The 22,509-nt window shown below is 44.9% G+C and overlaps 2 protein-coding genes across 2 annotated transcripts in view; both read left to right on the top strand.

Moving 5' to 3' along the window:
• Positions 1-8,536, top strand: part of LOC137436219 (G2/mitotic-specific cyclin-B2) — a 126,885-nt gene extending 118,349 nt beyond the window's left edge. Inside the window, exon 9 of the mRNA XM_068129948.2 lies at positions 7,821-8,536. Coding sequence (XP_067986049.2) covers positions 7,821-8,004 — 184 coding nt within the window. The 3' untranslated portion in view covers positions 8,005-8,536. The remainder of the gene's footprint in view (positions 1-7,820) is intronic.
• A 405-nt stretch (positions 8,537-8,941) lies between these two features.
• The window catches only part of BAHD1 (bromo adjacent homology domain containing 1), a 135,724-nt gene continuing 122,156 nt past the window's right edge, over positions 8,942-22,509 (top strand). The window contains exon 1 of the mRNA XM_068130572.2: positions 8,942-9,072. The gene's annotated coding sequence lies outside the window, so the exon portion shown is untranslated. The remainder of the gene's footprint in view (positions 9,073-22,509) is intronic.

Raw genomic sequence — 22,509 nt, 5'->3', positions numbered from 1 at the left:
ACATTGGGGATGTTCTGGTTTCACTCACTTGGTGCACAGTGAGTTATATATTATAACACTGATGGTACCATCATAGAATATTGATTGTACTTTAACTTTCGATTCATATTATTGTTGTATGATTATTCTTGTGTGATCTTAATACAATATTTGTTTGTGAGTAACAATTGGTGTGGCTTCACCATTGGTCTTTGACATACAGAATAACACATTTTTCTGCCGTGACTCCTCTCGGGGCTCGGAGGTACACCGTGACCAGGGGGTCGGGGAGGAGCACGTAACACATACCACCACCACCATAATCTGCAAGATAAAAGTATAAAGCAATGGAAACGACAGTCAGGCTGCTCAAATAGTCGACTTTGTTGAAACGCCGTGGATGAGATTGAGAGACTTTGATGAACTATAATTTCCTGTTAAAAAAGCGAACAGCTGCTGTGGATATATACCAAAAAAAAAGATACACACACAGACACAAGCACAGCGACAAACACACACACGCGCACGCACACACTTCTCATTTTAGCAATAGATCTACACAGACAGCAAATATCCAGTATAATTTTCCCGGAACCAAACAAACAATATTGTTACGTTTATGGGGGGTAAGCAATGGAATACCTTTGGCCAAGTAGGATTGTATCTGGTAATGTGCTCCATATGCCGTGTCGACAACTCGATGTAACTTAGGCAGCCCCGCATGTCCGCTAAGTTCGTATATTTGTCCCCATGCGAGGGGTGGAGCTATGCTAATTAGTTAGGGTATAAGGTAACTTTCCCTGTATGTAGTCACCTCTGGTTTTCCCTTCGTTCCTTATGACACACGCAACACTAGCCTTGCGATCAGCACTTAAACGAAATAAACTACGCAATCATCGACCGGATCCGGACATTCGACTTCCACTGATGCCACCAGCCGAGTCCTGATAGGGGGCCAAAGGAAGAATGGTGGGTCGTGCCCTTGTGGACACTCATGGGCCATGTTGGCGGTTCGGCTGCTCAACTTACCCGATGGCTCTTGCATGGTAGAGGTGTGGAGCTGTCGTAGCCAAGGGTAGTAGTGTAGTAAAAGTCACTGGAGGAGGTGGATCCACATGTTTGCCAGTATAGCAGATAAAAAGCAAATTTGGGGAAATTGATTGGCCCCAATGGATAAATTTGGAATTTAGCGGGGTGGATGGCACGCTTGGACCCAATCAACCTTCAACTACCTGCACTGAAGGTAAGGTGCATTGATGTATACTGTCCCAGGGTTTCGGTACTTGCTCAATTGGGACATGAACTTTGAATGGGGGCAGGTTAGAGTGATTACATGGTCAGTGGTAGGATCAGTGTGTGCCACGAAGTGTCTTGTGGGTGTCGTTTCTTTATGTGCAAAAGGTTTTGTGTTTTTGTGTTGTCGGGAGAATGGAAATTGAGTTGTGATTGAAATGTGAATGGGGATTTCACATGTAAGCAGGCCATGGCAGTTTTGGTACACGATGACATCTTTATTGCATGATGTGTTGAGAATTGAATGGCAGTGGGGAAGGAAATGTTGTGGTGGATTTTGTCGGTGGGGAAGGTGTGTGTGTCCGCAGGTATGGATCGAACTCTGGAGGAGCGGTGACTGCGGTCCCCTCTGCGGTAATTTGCCCCTGACAGCCGGTGGTGTCTGGAAATTGGAAATCCGTCGGCGGGAGGTCTGGTTTAGGCGCCCAGCGGTATGGAGACCCCTGACGACCCTGAGGCTATGAGAGCCTGAGGCTAAAGGAGCCTGGTGTGGAGACCTTCCCGGCGGGACCACAGCTAAGGAGGTGTTTGGCTGCCACGGGGCTGAGAAATGAAGGGGGTGGGGGGAGGGATGAAGAAGTCGCAAGTTGGGCACTTGCTTTTTGGACTGAGGGCACCACAGGCTGAAGCTCCCCCACCATCTTGCTTGTATGGTACCTCCCCGCTGCCTAGTTGAGGATCGCATGCATGTAATGGCATCTAAGCCATGGTCTTGCAGGGGGGTTGAAATGAGTGTTTTGATTATTGAAATGTGTATGGCTGATTATTGGGTTTGTGTGAGTGAATGGGGGAAGATCCACTGAGCAATGTCACTCACCTGCAACACCAGGACAGGGCCCGTGGAAATTTGGGTACATTGGGATGGCTTCCGCAGGTAACTTTGGGTATTGTGGCATCCACTGGGGGGCATGGACTTTCGAGGGACCTAGAGTTTGTACAAATGTTCATGGTTTAAAAAAAAATTGTATTTAGGTTTTATGGCTAAGGTAGAGTTTTTGTGTGTTGACCATTTTTCTACCTGCCCCAGAACAGAGGATTCCAAGAGGTGTAAATACAGACTTGGCATTTAATATGGAATATTTTTTTTGTGGGGGTGAACTTACTTTTCAAGATGACTTAAAACCAAAAGTTCATTGGAATTATGTTGAAATTATTCTAGATTTTGTTAATGTGACCTTTAAAAGAAACAAAAACCACATTTGACATTTCGAAGCAAATAAATTGATCCTTGAAAGTGATGTAAACTGATATTGAACTCAATTCACGGACAGTACTGTGTTAAAGTTCTGTACGTTTTCCAGAAGTATCTCTATTTTGCACATTAGCCAAATTTTTTTTCAACAAAAACAAAAGCTAAATTATGACTGGGATTACGGACAGTAAAATTACAGTTCAGTACTTAGTGTAACCCCCACAAGCATTCAGGAGAGCACGTACACGTCGAGGCATGCTGTTCACGAGATTTGCCAAGGTTTGGACAGGAATGGCTTGCCATGCAGTGACAATAGTCTGCTGCAATTCACGCACAGAGTTAGGCTGCTGGTCCAAATTTTCGATTTGACGTGTTAATTCTGCCCACAAGTTCTCTATCGGATTCATATCCGGGGACATGGCAGGCCACTCCATATGCTCTACACCACGGTCAGCAAGAAAGTGTTGTGTCATGCGAGCACGATGAGGCCGTGCATTGTCATCTTGGAAGACAAAGTTTCCTCGAAAGGCTGCACGAGCAAATGAAGCAATGTTTCTTCCAGAATGACCCTGTACTTAAACTGGTTCAGGTTTCCATTCAGAACAACCATGTCAGTTTTGCCCCTTGCATGAAAAGCAGCCCAAACGGTCACCCCACTACCTCCAGCTTGGACTCTTGGCACGATACAATCTTCGTTGTGGGCTTCATGCACTTGTCTGCACACTCGGACGCGGCCATCTTGACGATAGACCAGAAATCTAGACTCGTCACTGAAGGTCACGTGATTCCAGTGTCCTGGCTGCCATTGACGGTGCTCTCTGGCCCACTGCAATCGGCGCTGGCTGTGTTGTCTGGTCAGGCGTGGCTTTCTCAGGGGATGCCAGGCACGATAGCCTGCTTGAACCAGGCGTTGGTTGACTAGCCTTCTGGATACAGGCACATTTGTCAGTTGCTGCCACTCAACCCTAAGCCGATTAGCTGACTTGGTACGGCCATTGCAGACTAACCGGTGCAGCTGGCGATCATCTCTCCTTGTGGTTCTGCGTGGACGTCCTGGCCTCGGTATTGGAGTAGGGACACCCCTCTGAGCATTTCGTTTCAGGATCGTTGACACCTGACCTTGAGTGATGCCATACTGCCGAGCAATAGCACGCTGTTTCATGCTAGAATTTCGTAAAGCCACCACTCCATGACAAACAGCATCGTCAAGTTGACGGACCATCTCCAGAGGAAGCAGCAATAACTTTTGTAGACGTGCAGCAGTTGTTTTCTACTAAGACAGAACGCAACAACCCTTGTACACCCGATTGTGAAGCCAATCGTCAAATGTACCTGTCCTTACATTTTGTCACGCCACCTGTGATATAATCCTATTATTGACTTCTTGCTGCAAAAGACAATCAGTGACGGTTCTTTCAACAAAGACATCACCGAAGGGTAAAAGAAACTCACCATATTTATATACTGAGTTCAGAAAGTAAACCCAAGTCAAGAAAAAAATATATTCCATATTAAATGCCAAGTCTGTATGTGAACTGTTGCTTCAGGGGTGTAGAACGGTAAGGAGACGTTAGCTAAGGCTCACTTCCCATAGCCCCTCCTAATTTATTTTGTAGGCTAATGAGTGAGTCGGTAACTGTTAAGGCTGGAACGGTAATGCCTGCAGTGAACCTTGCAGGAGCTACAGTTCGTCAGTGGTAGTCAAATTGAATCAAAGTCAGGAGGGTTGGGGGGGGAGCTGTTACGTTTATGAGGGGTAGGCAATGGAATACCTCAGGCCAGGTAGGATTGTATTGGGTAGTGTGCTCCGTATGCCATGTCGACACCTCGATGTAACTAAGTCAGTCCGCAAGTCCGGTAAGTTTGTATATTTGTCTCCATGCGAGGGGTGGTGTTGTGCTAATCAGTGAGGGTATAAGGTAACTTTCCCTGTATGTAGTTGCCTCTGTGGTTTTCCCTTCGTTCCTTATGACACATGCAACACCAGCCATGCGATCAGCGCCTAAACTAAATAAACTACACAATCGCCGACCGGATCCGAACATTCGACTACCACTGACGAAATCACCAGCCGAGTCAACACAAGGGACAGCAAGAAGGGCCGTGAGGCCCTGCCCCGAAAGGTGATGATTGGCTGTGGCCGTGGAGCGATGCGATGGCGCTCGTTGATTGGCACGTGCATGACATCATCACAGAACGTTCCAGCCCGAGGGTTAAAAAGGCAGAGCACCACCATTTTCGCTCTTGGTCCTGGCTTTGATCGCAAGCGGTCGCGTTTTGCACTCTCTCTCTCTCTCTCGTGCTGGGCTTAGTCGTAGGCAGTTGCATTCGCGCACACTCGCTGTTCCTGGCTGGGTGGAAGGTGGACGCATCCTTCTCTCTGATCGCGGGGGTGCTGGCTGTGTGGCTGCTGTGTTCCATGACGTGTGCGCCTGAGAGACCTCGGTGCTTTGTGGAGCGTGGGACAGCGGAGGAGAGGGAGCTTTGGCTGCCTCGCGCGCGGCGACTGGCGGAACGCGACTTCGCGCCAAGGCGTGTTACCCACGCAAGGACTCGGGGACCCATGCAGTGATCGGCGGGGTTCGGGGACCGCTTGAGGAGATCACGGAGTTGCAGGCAAACACCACACAATTTTTTCTTTTGTTTATTTCTCCCTGTCTGTTCAGTCCATGTGGAGACGTCTCAATTTAGGAATTTTAGTTACCGTCTCACCACCATCTCTTAGCTTCCCCCATCCAAAACCTTGATCTTTTCTACCCCCGCTAATTTCACCCCAATTCCACTTTTTTGAAATACCAACTTCTGTCCTGGAAGTCCTTGGTGTCCTTGTGTTTTATACTTCTCCCTCCCCCCCCCCCCCTTCCCACGCCTCCTCCCCCCAAGCCCTCTCCTTTCCACACATCTCCCTGCTCTCAAATGTTGTGTTTGTGTGCTTCTCCTTCTCTCCCCATCTTGTCTTCCGCTCCCTCTTTTTATATATTTTGTTTGTCTGGTTGATTTGTTTGTGAAGTAAATGTTAGCTCTTTCACGAGCCTCGATTCAGTATCCAAAAAAAACAAACAAACAAAAAAAACGGTCAGTTCTGTTATCCTCGCATTTATTTTTCTTAAACACTATTTGTTACATTCTCAATCCCTTGTGGTCTGTCTTGTTTATCTGTCGTGGGTTCGAGGACACCCCAGTGAAACCTGTGCAGGTAAGCCTTGTCACCCTCCACCCTTGCGTGTGTAGAAGGCACCGCCATAGTTTGGGTGAACGCCTCAGAGTTAAAGCTCGGTTGGCCATCCGTCACCAGGGGTGTTGATCCCGGTGACGTGACAATATATTGTTGTGGATGCAAGCGTTTGGGGTTTACCACCAGGGGACTTCTCAGGCTCCTCACGACTACCCGTCCTGATAACGCTGCAGTCCAGCGGGTTGCTAATCGACCACAAAGGGCAATCAGAGGACTAAATCTCCCAGGGTCCTCCATCTGACACCATTTACCTGGGCATCACGTGACATTTAATTGGGTATTGTGCCCTTGATGTGTACTCGGTTACTCAATGAGGAACAGTCGAGCGGTATTGTATATGTACTGGCTAATGTGTGGAAGGGCAAAACGTCCCGGATATCACTAGTACGGACTATGCTAAACCAATGCAGGAATAGGCATCATGGGCAGATTGGAATAACAAGTGTAAGGGGGGGTTTATTATTTACAAGGGAGTGAGGAAAGGTATGTGTACATTCAAAGCAAAGATTTATTCACAAGTACAGCAGACAAAACTGTCATTCGTGTGGTGTGACAAAAGACAAGCAATGGGGAGTATTTGTGTGGTGCGGCAATGTACAAGAGCAAAAATAGGGTTGATCTTGACCTGCTCTAAATGACCCCTTATACCACTTACTAAAATTAACATGACATCGACGCCAAATCAGACTCGCATCCAAAGGAAATGTATAAAAGTTCAGAGAGAGAGAGAGAGAGCAGGGCAAGTCTAGTCCGGCCTCTTGCTCACCGAGGGCTGACAAGCCTGTCACTTCCCTGCGCTGGAAGAAAGGTAATTGGAAAGAATACTGGTCGTGCTCTTTTAGTTATTGAATGGGGGTCGTTGGCACTGATTGTCCAGCCTGCTCTGATGCTCTTTCCTCGCTCCTCCTTCGTTCGGTCTGCAGGTTGGCGCTTCCATTCTCTCTGGGCTTGATACACTCGCTACTGTCTGATCCTGGGAATCATACTGTACATACTGTACTGTACTGATTTGTAACCCTGCCTTGTATGCGGTTGGAGAAGGGTGGAGTTCGGAGGGGTAAAGGGTGATGCCGCACCCATTCCAGGCATGGTTGCGGGGAGCAAAGGCCACGTGTTGCCGTCTCTGGTCCTGTTGTGGTGTCCATTGGCTCAGATGAGCCTCCTTTTGACGTCATCCTGAATCTGTCGATCCCGAATTGACCACATTGACCTCCAGGGTGGGCCACGGTACTGAGCTTGTCACTTAACATTTGGCGGACTTGTATTGCTCTGCACTCGCGGCGTGAACGTCTGATTAGGATCCGGATAGCATGGTCGACAACCGTAGGGTCGTTTTTGATGATTGGAAACCATAGGAAGTTTAGCGCACGTTTGTGCCAGCAGGCAGCGAGGCTTGTTGGTCGTTGTGCTGTGACCGCAAGAGCCATGGTGTGTCCTCGCGCTGTGCTAGAGGTGGGTTGCAGCAGCGAAGTTCAGGTAGGTGTTTGAATCGTTGCGGTGGTCGGGTGGTTGATGTCTTGTGGTGGTGGCACTGTGGTTGAGACGGCATGGTTGAGCTGTGGTTGAGGCGCACGCCTGGTGAGCTCATAAAGTGCGATGTCGGTCGTTGGTGTTGTGGTGGAAAAAATCGATGCCCACATGGTCGGGAGTTTGCAGTATGGGCAGATGCCCTTTCGGCGAGCTGAGAAAGTTCTCCAACTCTTTCGTTGAGGCCCTTTCTCTCAGGTACTTTTGCGAGTATTTTTGGATTATTTTAGAAGCTTTGTAAACTTTTTAGGTGCCAATCCTTCTCGTGCACACAATATACTTTGATGCTCTGAACACCGCCGCTTCTAATGGTTTCTGCGCATGTGCACCAGTCATTCTGTGGTGGAATACGTCATTTTGAAAGTAGTTTATTGATGCAAAATTCATGAGGAATTAATTAAATAATCCAGCAAAGTCAATTCTGTTTTTCCCCTCCAGGAATGTGCAGGTCACAATGACAAATGTTGATGAATGCCAGTTTGTGCTCTTCTTGTCCAAAGCTTGGTAATCCTCTGCCCCCTGCCCTCCTAATTCCCCCCCCCCCTCCCCAAACCTCCCCTCTCCCAATCCTCTTTCTCCAATTGTCCATTGCAGTGAGAGGTTGCTCTACTACTGCATGCATCGAATGGCCGGCCTCGTGCTCTCTGTACCCAAAACCTCTTCAATTCTGGCGAAATACGCAGAGCCATCACGCATGGAAGTCGGTGTGTGCCAAGCCCTCACGACCTCCCGCTTCCTCAAGTGCTGTGCCCTCGATATGCACGGAGCTCTGGAGTAGTTTGGATGGTCGTGCCGGGTCTTCTTGTGCAGCATTCGGCCCAAAGACGAGGTTTTGTTCAACCATTTCTGATGACGCCTTCCTTCGTTCTCAGGAGTCTCTTTTGGGTTGACCTCCATGGCCGTGACCCTTTTCAGCGAGTGGGAGATTTGCGTTCCACAAAAACCTGATAGGCATCTCAAACACAGGCTTTATTAACACACCTGCCACCTGAGAAGTCAGGTGTGTTTGTAAATGTTTTGTAGTTCCAGGTGATTGATATTTGACTTGTGACTTGAAATGGTCTTCGCGTGTCATTTCGAACCTTGGATTTGTTCTCGGTTTTGTTTCCCTTTCACCTGAGCTATTTTTCGATTTACCTCGCAGCGTCATTTGTAGTTTATCAGGTGCTTTGCTGATAATGTCTTCGGGTTTACAATCGGGTATTGGAGGGGAAAACAAAATCCCACTGTGTGGGTGGAAAATGTGGGTCAGTATGTGGTTGCAATTGCTGTGGTGTGCATCCATTTCCATATTAAAGTTTTGTTGTTTATCTTTGTCTTGGTTGTTGATTGCAGATGAGAATTCTTGACCGAGTTGTCCGTCTATGCGAAGGTGGGGTCTTGTGGTCCGTTGTGATGGGGTTTTGCCCCTTTTTTTCGCAGGAAGACCAGCCGCTAAGCGGTGCTGCTCGTGGTGGTTGTTGGGATTTAAAAACACATTCGAGTCCGGTTATCAGGTCGTCAATGATCGGGTGTGGGTTTGAGGACCATAATGACTTTTGATCGGGGGTTTTATTTTTTAAGGTGGTCTCCGTCGGGGTGCACGTCAACATATCTTCTGAGGTGCTCGATTGAAGACCGTTGGCTCGAGGGTGCTTTTTTGGGGGGAGTTATTTGTTTTTTTGAGGGTGCGGACGATCGCTCGCTGCTTTCGAAGCTGGGTGTTGCAACCACGTGACAGGCAGGGGAACATGGCGCCGGAGCATGGTGGGCCGTCCGTGTGCGCAGCGAGGCGAGCATCTCCCCGGCACCACCGCGACCTCTGCCGCAACCACGGTCACTGCCACCGGCTCTACGACTGAGTGGGGTAGGGCAGGACGGTGGCGAATCCGCCTCAGGCTCTCGCTTGGCGCGCTGTCTCCGTCTCCGTCTCCGGCGTCTGTCTCTCTCCAGCACCGACTCCGCACCGTTTTCCTGTTTCTCTTCCCACTTTTCTCCCTTTGGAAACTATTTATCCGCTCTTCCCCTCCATCTTCACACACGCACCTCTGCCTCTCATCGGTCGTTGTCTTCCCACCGGTTCATTTTCGGGTCGTCCCGCCGTTTCTCCGAGTCCATCCATCCCCTTGGTCGACGTCCGTCTTCCCCTCACCTCCTCGCTCGGTCTCCCGTCGCACACCGTTTTACCTCCGCGTCGCGCCCACCTGCTTTGGCTCTTAAAAACGTGCTTTCTGGAAGAATCGAAATGCTTTGCCGAACGAGGCCTGCGATGTTGACGCTGACATCCTCGGGGCAGTTCGACTCGACTCATTTTTAGATGTTCCTTTTCGGTTTGCCAACTTTGGGTTTGCTACCTGCACCTTTTACCTGTGCCTCGACTTCACCTGAACTGAAACTTTCCGTTTTGTGACGTCAGCTCGCCGACCATGTGGATTTTATTTCTTGAGGCTCGTTTTGTTGTCGTTTCTGTGGTCGTTATTCAATCGAGTGTGAGAGAAAAGGGAGGGAAAGAAGTTTTTAAAGCTCCATGGGTCACGCCTGTCCTGTGTGTTCCGAGTGTGGCTCCAGGTGTGAAGCGAGTGAACCCGAACCCACCTGAGCACTCACCTCCTCTGGCTAAAAATCCAGGTGTTACTTAAACGGTTAAGTTAGTCTTGAGTTTGAGCGCCTGTTGCGACACCAGGTGGGTTGACTCAGCCGGTCATCCTTCTGACGTCGGAAAAATGAGCTTACTGGAAACGGGGCACTGCATCAGTGGCACAGCGACCTCCCAGAAAATGATGCAACCAGCAGCCACATGCTGCATACGAAGCAACAACCTTCTCTGACTGCTGCCACTCCTGAACAACCACATGTTGTTTGGTTCTTTAATAACACTTGATTAATCCAAAACCGAATTGTTGTTGTTTTCAGGTGGTGTTTAACCTTACCTTCCAACGTGGGTGCCATTAGGAAAGAGCCACCTGGTAATAGGGTGGATGTATTCTAACCATGGCCTCTGGCAACGCTGTTATGGAACCACCTGCACTGCATCCTTCATGTTTATTTTGTTCAGATACCTGGCCGATGATCCTCTGATTTGACATCCCGATGGTGCGGCCGACTGCGTTGTGCCATGTGCCAGGATAGTGTGCCTACCTGTGACCCACCTGATATCGGTTCGATTCCCGACCCGACTGTGAACCTTCGGATCGGTGCTTCCTAGTTTCAGTACCTCGGAGCTGCGTTAAGCCGGCCGTCCCGGCTGCTGGCACTATTTGGTGGAGGATGTGTATTTTGCGAAGTTGGAGTCCTGTCCAAATCGGCTTCGGATCCTGAAAATCTTTCCCCGACGACCCCACAAGGTGGGACGAATCGTTTGGGTCGATAAAGAAGGTTTAGTGGAGGGAGACCGTATCGTTTAAATGATGAGACTTCGGTGGTGTTGGCTCTGGAAGATCGACCGGCGTTCAAACTTTTCCACCTGAGTTTCCACGTTCAAACTTTTCCACCTTTTCCACCTGTGCACCTTGCTCACCTGGTGGAAAATGATTTCATGTTTCGGGCGTATTTGCGTATAAACACACTCGTCTTGGGGAGATGCACAAACTAAGTAGAAAGATCTCTTGGGGAAATTGTCCGTCTGTGTCTGACACACACAGACAGACAGACAGACACCGAGCATTTCCTTCACTCTGCATCACACCTGAAACTGCATTTTCCTGTTGTTATTGTTGTTGTTGTTGTTGCACATTGCCTGTCATGGAGTCATTTTATTTTACAATGTGCCGGAACTTCTTGCGATCTCCACTATTCCTTGAACTTTTCACGCTCCCCAAGCCTATGGTATAGTCACTGCTTTTCCTGTCGTATGGAATGTATTCCTTACCTGGTGCTTCTTCCCTCCTGATGATGAACGCTGACAGTGCTTTATAAAGGAAGGGCTGTTGTGCATTGAAGAGTTGAGTCCCTTGCACCTGCTAGGAGTATCTAATCATCAGGCAATGAGAAATCCATACATGTGGTACTTGAGGTATTATTGTGAGTCCAGTGTCGAGGAACATGTTAAGGTATTTCAGTTGGACCTGAAACTGTGGTGAGAATACATTTGTCATTTAAATTACTTTGACCTCTCGCAATATCTCACAACATTGCAAGGTGTCCGTTTCATTCGAGCAAGGTGAGTCTCTGCAACGCTGTGCGTAATAAAGGTATGACTTGACGCTTTAGTTGCATTGCGTGTACATTTGGACCTTCTTGGAACGAGTCGCCGCAGATTTTTCATCAACTTTGCAAACTCAGGCATTTTTTTTTTTTTTTTTAGCTTTGCTTGGAAAAGGGAGCTGAAAGGTGCACCTGTACGTGTACATTCAAAAATCTACTTGTGTTTTCTCGAATCTTGAGCAATCTATTACTAATCCTGCTTTTATGGCCCCAATAATTCCCATTTCTTACGGCATCTGCCTGGAAGGAGTTCGGCTCGAGCCTTTCGCGAACCATCTGGCCCGGCCTGACATTTGACAGAAGGTGATTTGTTCAGGGTGCTGGAGATAACTTCTCTACTCTTCACCACTGACCAATGCTAGCAGACTGTTCCAACTTGATGTCCTTCTGATAGAATGCAAATGCAGTTGAGACATTGCCCTGCATGCGAAACACCAAGATGTCAGTTTATAGCTGGATTGGGATTCAAACCCATGCTGGACAGCTCCGAGGTGAGTACACATACCTCTAGGCCTTCGGGTATCCCTCCGTCCCCATTTTTGTCAAAGGGCAAATAAAATTAGACTTTTCCAAACTCTTCCATAATTTCTCCCATGTCGATTTCCAATGTTTGCTTAAGCTCGAGTATTAAAATATTGTTTCCACTGTCCCACCTGATTTAATTGTTCATTTAATTACAGACGGCATTTAATATGGAATATTTTTTTTGTGGGGGTGAACTTACTTTTCAAGATGTCTTAGAACCAAAAGTTCATTGGAATTATGTTGAAATTATTCTAGATTTTGTTAATGTAACCTTTAAAAGAAACAAAAACCACATTTGACATTTCGAAACAAATAAATTGATCCTTGAAAGTGATGTAAACTGATATCGAACTCAATTCATGGACAGTACTGTGTTAAACTTCTGTACGTTTTCCAGAAGTATCTCTATTTTGCACATTAGCCAAATTTTATTTTTAACAAAAACAAAAGTTAAATTACGACTGGGATTACGGACAGTAAAATTACAGTTCAGTACTTCGTGTAACCCCCACGAGCATTCAGGAGAGCACGTACACGTTGAGGCATGCTGTTCACGAGATTTGCCAAGGTTCGGACAGGAAGCTTGCCATGCAGTGACAATAGCCTGCTGCAATTCACACACAGAGGTCGGCTGCTGGTCCAAGTGGTCGATTTGACGCGTTAATTCTGCCCACAAGTTCTCTCTCGGATTCATATCCGGGGACATGGCAGGCCACTCCATATGCTCTACACCATGGTCAGCAAGAAAGTGTTGGATCATGCGAGCACAATGAGGCCGTGCATTGTCATCTTGGAAGACAAAGTTTCCTCAAAAGGCTGCACGAGCAAATGGAAGTAATGTTTCTTCCAGAATGGCCCTGTACTTGAACTGGTTCAGGTTTCCATTCAGAACAACCAGGTAAGTTTTGCCCCCTGCATGAAAAGCAGCCCAAACGGTCACCCCACCACCTCCAGCTTGGACTCTTGGCACTATACAATCTTTGTTGTAGGCTTCATGCACTTGTCTGTGCACTCGGACGCGGCCATCTTGACGATAGACCAGAAATCTAGACTCGTCACTGAAGATCACGTGATTCCAGTGTCCTGGCTGCCATTGACGGTGCTCTCTGGCCCACTGCAATCGGCGCTGGCGGTGTTGTCTGGTCAGGCGTGGCTTTCTCAGGGGATGCCTGGCACGATAGCCTGCTTGAACCAGTCGTTGGTTGACTAGCCTTCTGGATACAGGCACATTTGTCAGTTGCTGCCACTCAGCCCTAAGCCGATTAGCTGACTTGGTACGGCCATTGCGGACTAACCGGTGCAGCTGGCGATCATCCCTCCTTGTGGTTCTGCGGGGACGTCCTGGCCTCGGTATTGGAGTAGGGACACCCCTCTGAGCATTTCGTTTCAGGGTCTTTGACACCTGATGTTGAGTGATGCCATACTGCAGAGCAATAGCATGCTGTTTCATGCCGTAATTTCGTAAAGCCACCACTCCATGACAAACAGCATTGTCGAGTTGACGGACCATCTCCAGAGGAAGCGGCAATAACTTTTGGAGACGTGCACCAGTTGTTTTCCACTAATACAGAACGCAACAACCCTTGTATACCCGACTGTGAAGCCAATCATCAAATGCACCTGTCCGTACATTTTGCCACGCCACCCGTGATATAATCCTGTTGTTGACTTCTTGCTGCGACAGACAATCAGTGACATGGTTCTTTTAACAAATAAATCACCAAAGTGTAAAAGAAACTCACCAGATTGATATACTGAGTTAAGAAAGTAAACCCAAGTCAAGAAAAAAAAAAAATTTCCATATTAAATGCCAAGTCTGTATAATGCCCATGAAAATATATTGCTCGCACCACCTTGTCAAACTAGATGGTATTCATAGAATACTTACCCTGCGCAGTCAACCTGTTGCGAGCCAACTCTTCTGTTTCTGAAGGTTTTTTTTTTTATTTGATCCAATATGGCTGCCAGACCACGTGAGCGATGACATCATAAATTTATATTCTCTCATACAATTTTTGTATACATCACGCTTAATAAATTTTGAACTGATCAGACTAAACGTTGTCCCTGCCGAATTATGACGTCATAATTAAGGCACCAATGACGTCATCGTTAACACATTCCCCATGCAGAGTTCTTTACAATGAGTCATGTTTCAAAACCATGGAGCGGTTTTGGAGTTATTGAGGTGCAACGTTTTTCGGTTTTTCCAAGATTGGGCCTGTACCATGTGACATATGGCGTCATAATTATCACTAAAGTTCTCCAGGCAGAAGCGTTCCTATGGTGAAAATTTCGTGTCAATCGGACCAACAATTGCAGAGAAAAAAAATTCATAATCATCAAATCGAGCATTGTACTTGTGGAATTATGACATCATAATTAAGGTACCGATGACATCATCATTAACATATCTTATTCCCCATGGGGAGTACTTGACAACGCACCATGTTTACATTTTTTCCATGGAGTGGTTTCAGAGATATAGAGGTGCAACGTTTTTTGATTTTTCTAAGATGGTGCCTGTACTACATGAATTATGACGTCACAATTTTCATTAAAAAATTATACAGGATGAGGCGCTCTTATGGTCAAAATTTAGTGTCCATCAAACTAACAGTTGCAGAGATTTTTTTTTCATACTCATCAGATCAAGCGTTGTACTTGTCGAATTATGACGTCATAATGAAGGCACCGATGTCATCAACATTAACATATCTTATTCCCCATGCGGAGTACTTGACAATGAGCCATGCTTCAATTTTTTCCATTGAGCAGTTTCAGAGATATAGAGGTGTAACGTTTTTACAATTTTTCCAATTCCAAGAAATTTCATCTTGATCGGATGAAGTTTTGTACTTGTCGAATTATGACGTCATAATGGCGGCACCTATGACATCATCATTAACACATCTTATTCCCCATGGGGAGTACTTGACAATGAGCCATGCTTCAATTTTTTCCATTGAGCAGTTTCAGAGATATGGAGGTGTAACGTTTTTCCAAGATGGCTTCCATACCACGTGATGTATGATGTCATAATTATGAATAAAATATTATGCAGGCGGAGGCGCTCCAATGGTAAAATTTTGTGTCAATCGGACCAACAGTTGCCGGGAAAATGACTTTTAAAAATGCAGACACATGCCACACGTATGCACGTACGCAACTGAATACCTAACCCTGCTTTTCACTTCGCGGGCGCAGGGTAATGATACAGTAACAGGTGTGAACCATTTGCTTTGTTGGGTCTACAAGAAAATTGGTGGCCATCAACTGCCACTCAGTTTGGTTTTTGTGGGCACTTTGATGAATCACTGGGATTATGAACTGAGAGAGAACCCGAAAGAAGTACCTACTACTTGGGATGTCCAATGACACGTAATCACAGGTGCAAATCGATTGATCACGTTTTTTCCAGGATGAGTGATATGCTTCGGTCATGGCAGAACTCGCACTTCTTGCATAATAACCGTCTCAGGAGGGTCGTTCCTAAAATGTAGGATAATGGGACGAGATTAATAAAAGTTACCAAAACATGATGTGACGTGACAAATACAGACTAAATTGTCCGCCGGGACCAAAAAAAACGAACAAAAACTGTACGAGACCGTACAGACCTAACCCTGCCGTTTGATGAATAGATTTGGTGAGCAAGTCGAAAGCATCCTTTTATAGAAGAAAAAATAAAAAGGTGTTATAGTATACGACAGAATACAGTTCTTCAGGGGACAGTATTATAAAATGCTCATATGGAACAAGACATAAGTTTGAGTAAATTATTTCAATTAAAGAAAAGATTGTCATTAGGGTAACAAAGAAACCTGGTGGGACGGGGAAATGCCCTTCTGGGACGGCAATTTAACGGAGCAGTGCAGAGTGTTCCATATGACGTCCCGGTGCACCACCTAACTGTAAAAAACGTTCCAACTACACTTTATTAATAATATCTGCTCGCTGGAATTGCAACTTTTTGTCTTGTGGTCGATATCCCCGAGTGTTTATGTTATTTGATCTACCTTCCATTGACTTGTGCTGTTTCATCACCAAGCATAGCTGAAAATAGGAAACATTCTTTGCCTCTCAAAAAAACAAGTGTCAGTTGCTTCTTGGACGGTCAATCCATCTTGTTACACTCCGATGTGTTTTCTACCATTTAGCAGTAGCAGAAACCCCCTGAGATACATGCCTGAGGCATTGTATGAAAGAAAGGCCATGACATCATGCATGGGCTGCATGTTTGGCTTTTTTCTTCTTCTTTTTTTAAATTTAATTTTCATTCTTGTGCACTTAGATACCCTATCATCCTATTTTAGGTGAACCCTTTGTAATAAATTTTTTTATATTAACCATTCGTCCTAGACGATGGAACCGTATACTGATGAAGCTTTTGAGTTGTGTATGTACGACTTTGAATTTATTTTTTTTGTACACCACACGAGTTTGAGGTGAAGGTGGGAATGCATCAGGGGTCGGTACTAAGTCCACTACTATTTGTAGCTGTGATGGAGGTGCTGGCTCAGAACGTAAAGGAGGGTTTACCGTGGGAGTTGTTGTATGCAGATGATCTGGTGTTGATTGCGGAAAGTATGGATGGACTGAAGGAAAAGATGAACACGTGGAAGGAATGTATGGAGACAAAAGGTCTGAAGGTGAATATCGGAAAGACGAAGGTGATGGCAAGTGGCAAAGCATGTGGTGAGGTGGAAAGAACTGGGAAGTGGCCCTGTGCTGTGTGTAGGAAGGGTGTCGGAGTGAACTCCATTCAGTGTACAATGTGCGCTGAGTGGGTTCATCAAAAATGTAGTGGTCTGAGAGGGTCATTAACCAGTGTGGCAGCTACATTCAAATGTAAGGTGTGCACAGAGGGAGCTGCAGATGGAGGAAATGTTGAGTTGGATCTTGGAGACGGCGTGAAGCTGGAAGGTGTGAAAACATTTTGCTACCTCGGAGACATGCTGAATGGAGAAGGTGGATCAGACTCGGCAACGGTTGCTCGAGTGAGATGTGCATGGAAGAAGTTTCGGGAATTGAGTGGCGTGCTGATGATGAGGGGAGTGTCGTTGAAGCTGAAGGGAAAGGTGTATGCTGCATGTGTGAGAAGTGTTATGATTTATGGGAGCGAGACATGGGTAATGAACGTAGAGCAGCAACGAAGGTTGGAAAGGGTGGAAATGCGAATGGTTCGACGGATGTGTGGAGTATCGTTGAGAGAGAGGAAGACAAATGATGAATTGCGAAAGATGATGGGAATAGAGCCTGTGATTGATGCTGTGAAGAGGAACAGGTTGAGATGGTTTGGTCATGTGTTGAGGAAGGATGAAAGTGACTGGTTGAGAAGAGTGATGGAAATGAATGTAGAAGGAAGTAGAAGACGGGGAAGACCGAGAAAGACTTGGCTAAAGATGGTGGAAGAAGAAATGCGGGCAAGGGGGTTAACAAGGAGAGATGCAGAAAATAGGGCAAAATGGAGAAGATTGTCATGGGGACCGCAAGGCTAACCCCCGCTCTAGCAGGGAAAATGGCCTTTAAAATGCATGTTGTTGTTGTTGCTGTTGTTGTACACCACTCCTTTCCTATCCCATCTCAAGGCACTCCATGACACCCCTGAAAAGTAGTGTACTCAGTTTTCACTTTTTTTTTTCTTTTTTTTTGTATACTGAATCGAGGCTCGTGAAAGAGCTAACATTTATTCCACAAACAAATCAACCAGACAAACAAAACATACAAAAAGAGGGAGCGGAAGACAAGATGGGGAGAGGAGGGGAAGCACACAAACACAACACCTGAGAACAGGGAGAAGCGCGGGAGGGAGAGGGCCTGGGGGGAGGAGGCGTGGGAAGGGGGGGGGGGGGGGGAGGTATAAAACACAAGGAGACCAAGGACTTCCAGGACAGAAGTTGGTATTTCAAAAAAGTGTAGGATTTGGGGTGAAATTAGCCGGGGTAAAACTCATCTCGTTTCTTTCTTGCTTTCTTATTTGTTTGTTTGTTTCTCCGGGCAATATCTCAGCTATCCTTTGAGCTAGGAAGCTGAAATTTTGGCACAATAGTGAGCACGTGCTTTGGAAAAAACGCTATTTTTGATTTTTTGATTAAACAATTTATTTATTAAGTACTTAATTATTATCGATTTATTAATCACATCTATTTCCTTTCTCATCTGGGCAATATGTCTGGTACCTTTTGAGTTAGAAAGCTGATATTCGGACATGACAATGACCAAATGATTTGGCTGTAAATGGTATTTGTTATTTAATGATTAATTGATTAATCGATTAATTGGTTAATCAAGTAATCGATTAATTGGTTAATCAATTAATCGATTAATTATTTAATTATGCGATTAATCAGAATTAATTAATTTTCAAAAGGTAACATATTCGGGTGAAACTGTGGTGGTTTAGGTATGCTATTAGCCAATTGATTAAGAAATTTATTATTTTACGATTATTGTTTATTTAATTTTCATTATTAATCATTTATTTATTTCCTTTCTCATCTGGGCAATATCTTAGGCACCTTTTGAGTTAGGAAGCTGATATTTGGACATGACAGTGACTAAGTGATTTGGCGATAAAGGATATTTTTGATTTATTGATCAATCAATTAAGTGATTAATTATTTATTGATTAATCAATTAATTATTTATTTTTTGATGAATTGATTATTTAATGAATTTTCAAAAAGTTACAGTTTCCGATGAAACACTGGTGGTTTAGGTGTGTTATTCTCTAATTGATTGAGAAATTAATTATTCTTTGATTACACTGGTCAACAAAATTTTTAAAGTTTTATGGTTCTAGTAAATTTTGAGGTGATTCTAACCAACATGAACCTGTAGATTTCGATTATGATATCCAATTTTCACTAGCACATCCTTTTTTTGAGAACCAGTATATCATAGGAATACCACTTCATTTGAAATTCACAAACCTCTTGTTGACCCTGAGAAGGTATTCTTACCACCACTTCATTTGAAACTTGGTTGATGAAGAACTTTGTGAAGGCCATGGATCAAGATGATGCTGGCTTCCACTACTTGCTAATGAAGCCCCAAGGCATTGTATCTGAGGCCAAAGTAAAGGCGGGTGTTTTCAATGGTCCTCAAATTCGTCTTGTACTCGCTAATCAGGACTTTGTAACGAGACTATCTGAGCTGGAAAGCGTTGCTTGGGATAGCTTTGTGGCTCTTGCTAACAATTACCTTGGAAATTTTCGAGCACCAAATTATGAAGAGCTTGTGGACAAGATGTTGAAGAGTTACCAGGTGCTCGAATGTCACTCAAGATACATTTCTTCCATTCTCATCTGGACTTCTTTCCACAAAATCTTGTCGATGTCAGTGTTGAACATGGAGAAAGGTTTCACCAGGAAATTGCCATCATGGAGACTCGATATCAATGCCAATTCAATCCAAACATGATGGGCGACTACTGTTGGACTTTACAGTGTGAAAGTGATTGCTCCTACAAACGCAAAAGTAAAGTTCAGAAGCACTTTTAATGTGATGTAAATAAAAACTTAAAGTTCATATTATTTTTGGAGATTTCCATTTTTTTATGTGATGTAAATAAAAACTTACAGTTCATTTTATTTTTTGTGATATTTTATAAAGTTCATATTATTTTTGGAGATTTCCATTTTTTTATGTGATGTAAATAAAAACTTAAAGTTCATTTTATTTTTTGTGATATTTTATAAAGTTCATATTATTTTTGGAGATTTCCATTTTTTTATGTGATGCAAATAAAAAGTTAAAGTTCATATTATTTTTTGTGATATTTTATAAAGTTCATATTATTTTTGGAGATTTACATTTTTTTATGTGATGTAAATAAAAACTTTAAGTTCATATTATTTTTTTCTGACAATAAATAGACTTATTGAGACAATCAAGAAATTTGCATGCTCCAAAGATTTTTTTCACACTTATGATGTATGTTACGTGCTCCTCCCTGACCCCCTGGTCACGGTGTACCTCCGAGCCCCGAGAGGAGTCACGGCAGCAAAATGTGTTATTCTGTATGTCAAAGATCAATGGGGAAGCCACACCAATTGTTACTCACAAACAAATATTGTATTAAGATCACACAAGAATAACAGTACAACAATAATAGTAATCAAAAGTACAATCAATATATGTCCTATGATGGTACTATCAGTTTCGTAATATGTAACTCACTGTGCTCCAAGTGAGTGGAAAGAATAAGATTCCCAATGTCTCTAATTCTCGGCTTCAAGCCAAAGTGGATTCGCTCGAGCGATCGTCAGATCAATGTCCAATCGAGACCAGAATCCCGTTGGGTTGGCAGTTACAGTCCTGCTGCCAAAGCTGTGCAAAGGCGCCCTCCAGGCGACTGGGAAATCCAAAGGCACCCTCCAGGCGACTGGGAAATCACACCCTCGGGTATGGACGTTCCAAGGCTCACAGTCGGCGAACTGCAAATTAATCTTCAAAAGCCACATGGCACACACACACACCAGATACGTCTGAAAGCGGTGAAAACGGCTGACGAAGCAAATAAAAACCTTGCGCGACATGCAAAGGCTGAAGCGAAGCAAAGAAACCTTGCTCGACGTGCAAAGCGCGCGAGTCAAAATGGCCGACACCCTGTACTCGAGACGTAACGGCAGTCCAACGATTCTCTTCGGACTCGACCGCAAAACCTGACACACAGGTTGATCTGTCACAGCGATAACAACTCTGTCGCAGGAATCCCTTTCCTGGGAAACCCAAAGTTCACTCATGACACTTGCTCGCCAACGTTCGCTCCGGACCGGAAAGCAACTATGCTTCTTGTCCGACTCCACTCGCTCCGCCTTCTTTTTTTCTCTTCTTCCTCTTCGTCGTCCTCCGGTTCCCGATCCGGTTTTCGGTTTCTTTTAACTCTAACTTTTTCACCTTTTGAAAACAGTTCATAAACAATAAACCTTTTGAAAACAATAATAGTACATGGAATCAAAAATATTTACAGTGGATGAAAACCACCACAACGGAAGTGACGAATCCGTAACATGTACTACGTCAAGGTTACGTGATAGCGAAATTTTAAGGTCGGATTCGGATTCGTGGGCACCAAATTAGTTAGAAACAGTTGAAAATAAGTCAGAACCAATTTGGCTGTTGACCAGTGTTATTATTTATTTATTTAATTATGCAATTAATCAATCAATTATAAAACATCTCTTCCTCCCAATACTGTCTCTATGTGCTGCACGGCGGCATTGCCGGGTGCAGAAGGTGCCCTGGCAATGTCGCGCGCTGGAGGATATGTTATTTATTTGGATATGTTATTTATTTGGCGGTGTACTTTGAATGTATCTACTTGTTTCAGTTGTTTCTTGTAAATCACTGCTTGTTTTTTCTCTTTCCACTTTTTGTCATCGTTCTCGTTTTACTGTAATGTTGAAAGAACAGCAATGAACTTGTATATAGAATAGGAAGGATTAGGTCATTTGGGAATGTTGCTATCTTTGTATGAATTGGAAGGAAATTCAGATAATAAAGATTCAAGAGGAGCAAGGTGAGAAGCAGGAGCACTAGCCCCGAGCCAGGATCTACTTCCCATGGAGCTATTATGAAAGCCTTGTGCACTGATGAGCTCATTACTGCTCAGGAATACTTGCCTTGCCTACTTGCTCAGTGAGAATTTATCCAAGGTGCTGGCAATGGCTTGCCTATTCTTTGCGAGGAACACTGTGGGATATATAGCATCCACCAACGAATGCAGGCAGACGGGACACTTAATTTAATGTCCACTCAAGGAGCGGCACACACATTTCTGCATCTGCAATCTTGAAAATGTCAGGGTGACAGCTTATAGCTGCGCCAAGATTTGAACCCAGGCTAGACAGATGAGACGTGAGTGTGCATACCTTTAGCTATCCTGCAAGCTCCCTGGCTCTTCATTTGGGTAGATACACAATGGCGCTGAGCTGTGTGGTGAGGCTACAGGTTACTGTAAGGAAGGTTTTCCTTAGAGGAAGAGAATGCAAGCTATGTTCTCGTGATGGCCTTGATCACCACATGCATCGATGTATCACATTTGAGACGGACAGAAAAGTTGAATGCAAGACAAGATGAGATGAATTTGTGAGGAAGAACAATTTTCCCATTGTAGAAGGAATTCCAGGAACAGTCAATTTTAGGAGCTAATGTGATGATTGACTTGTCTTGAATGAAGAGAAGGGATTCCAGGCCAAACCAGTCAGCTTTGCCAAATTTCCATACACGTCTACTTTTTGGGTGTTCTTTAATAATTGCGAAAGAGACGTACATTTTTACCAACATCGTGTTGCGGATGCGGCCCAGATAACTCCGAAAGGCCAGGGTGTCTATCAAAAAACCACAGACATCGTCTACATCACTCGCCACTCTCCAGATATTCATGCTCACAGTCGGTTTATACCTTCACCTTACTTGGGGAACCGTGCCGGCGGCTGCGTTGCAAATACCAATTGGCCGTGCGAACTAGCATTATGCACCGCACCTTATCATCTATCAGACCAATTGATCACTTGGGTCAATTGCACCAGGAGTGCCATCTCCGATCAAACCCAAACAGGATAAGTCA

Source organism: Myxine glutinosa, chromosome 11, assembly GCF_964187855.1.
Source record: "Myxine glutinosa chromosome 11, kmMyxGlut1.1, whole genome shotgun sequence".
NCBI classification, from domain to species: domain Eukaryota; kingdom Metazoa; phylum Chordata; class Myxini; order Myxiniformes; family Myxinidae; genus Myxine; species Myxine glutinosa.
The sequence above is the reverse complement of the archived record's forward strand: the minus strand, read 5'-3'. Positions and strand labels throughout refer to the sequence as shown.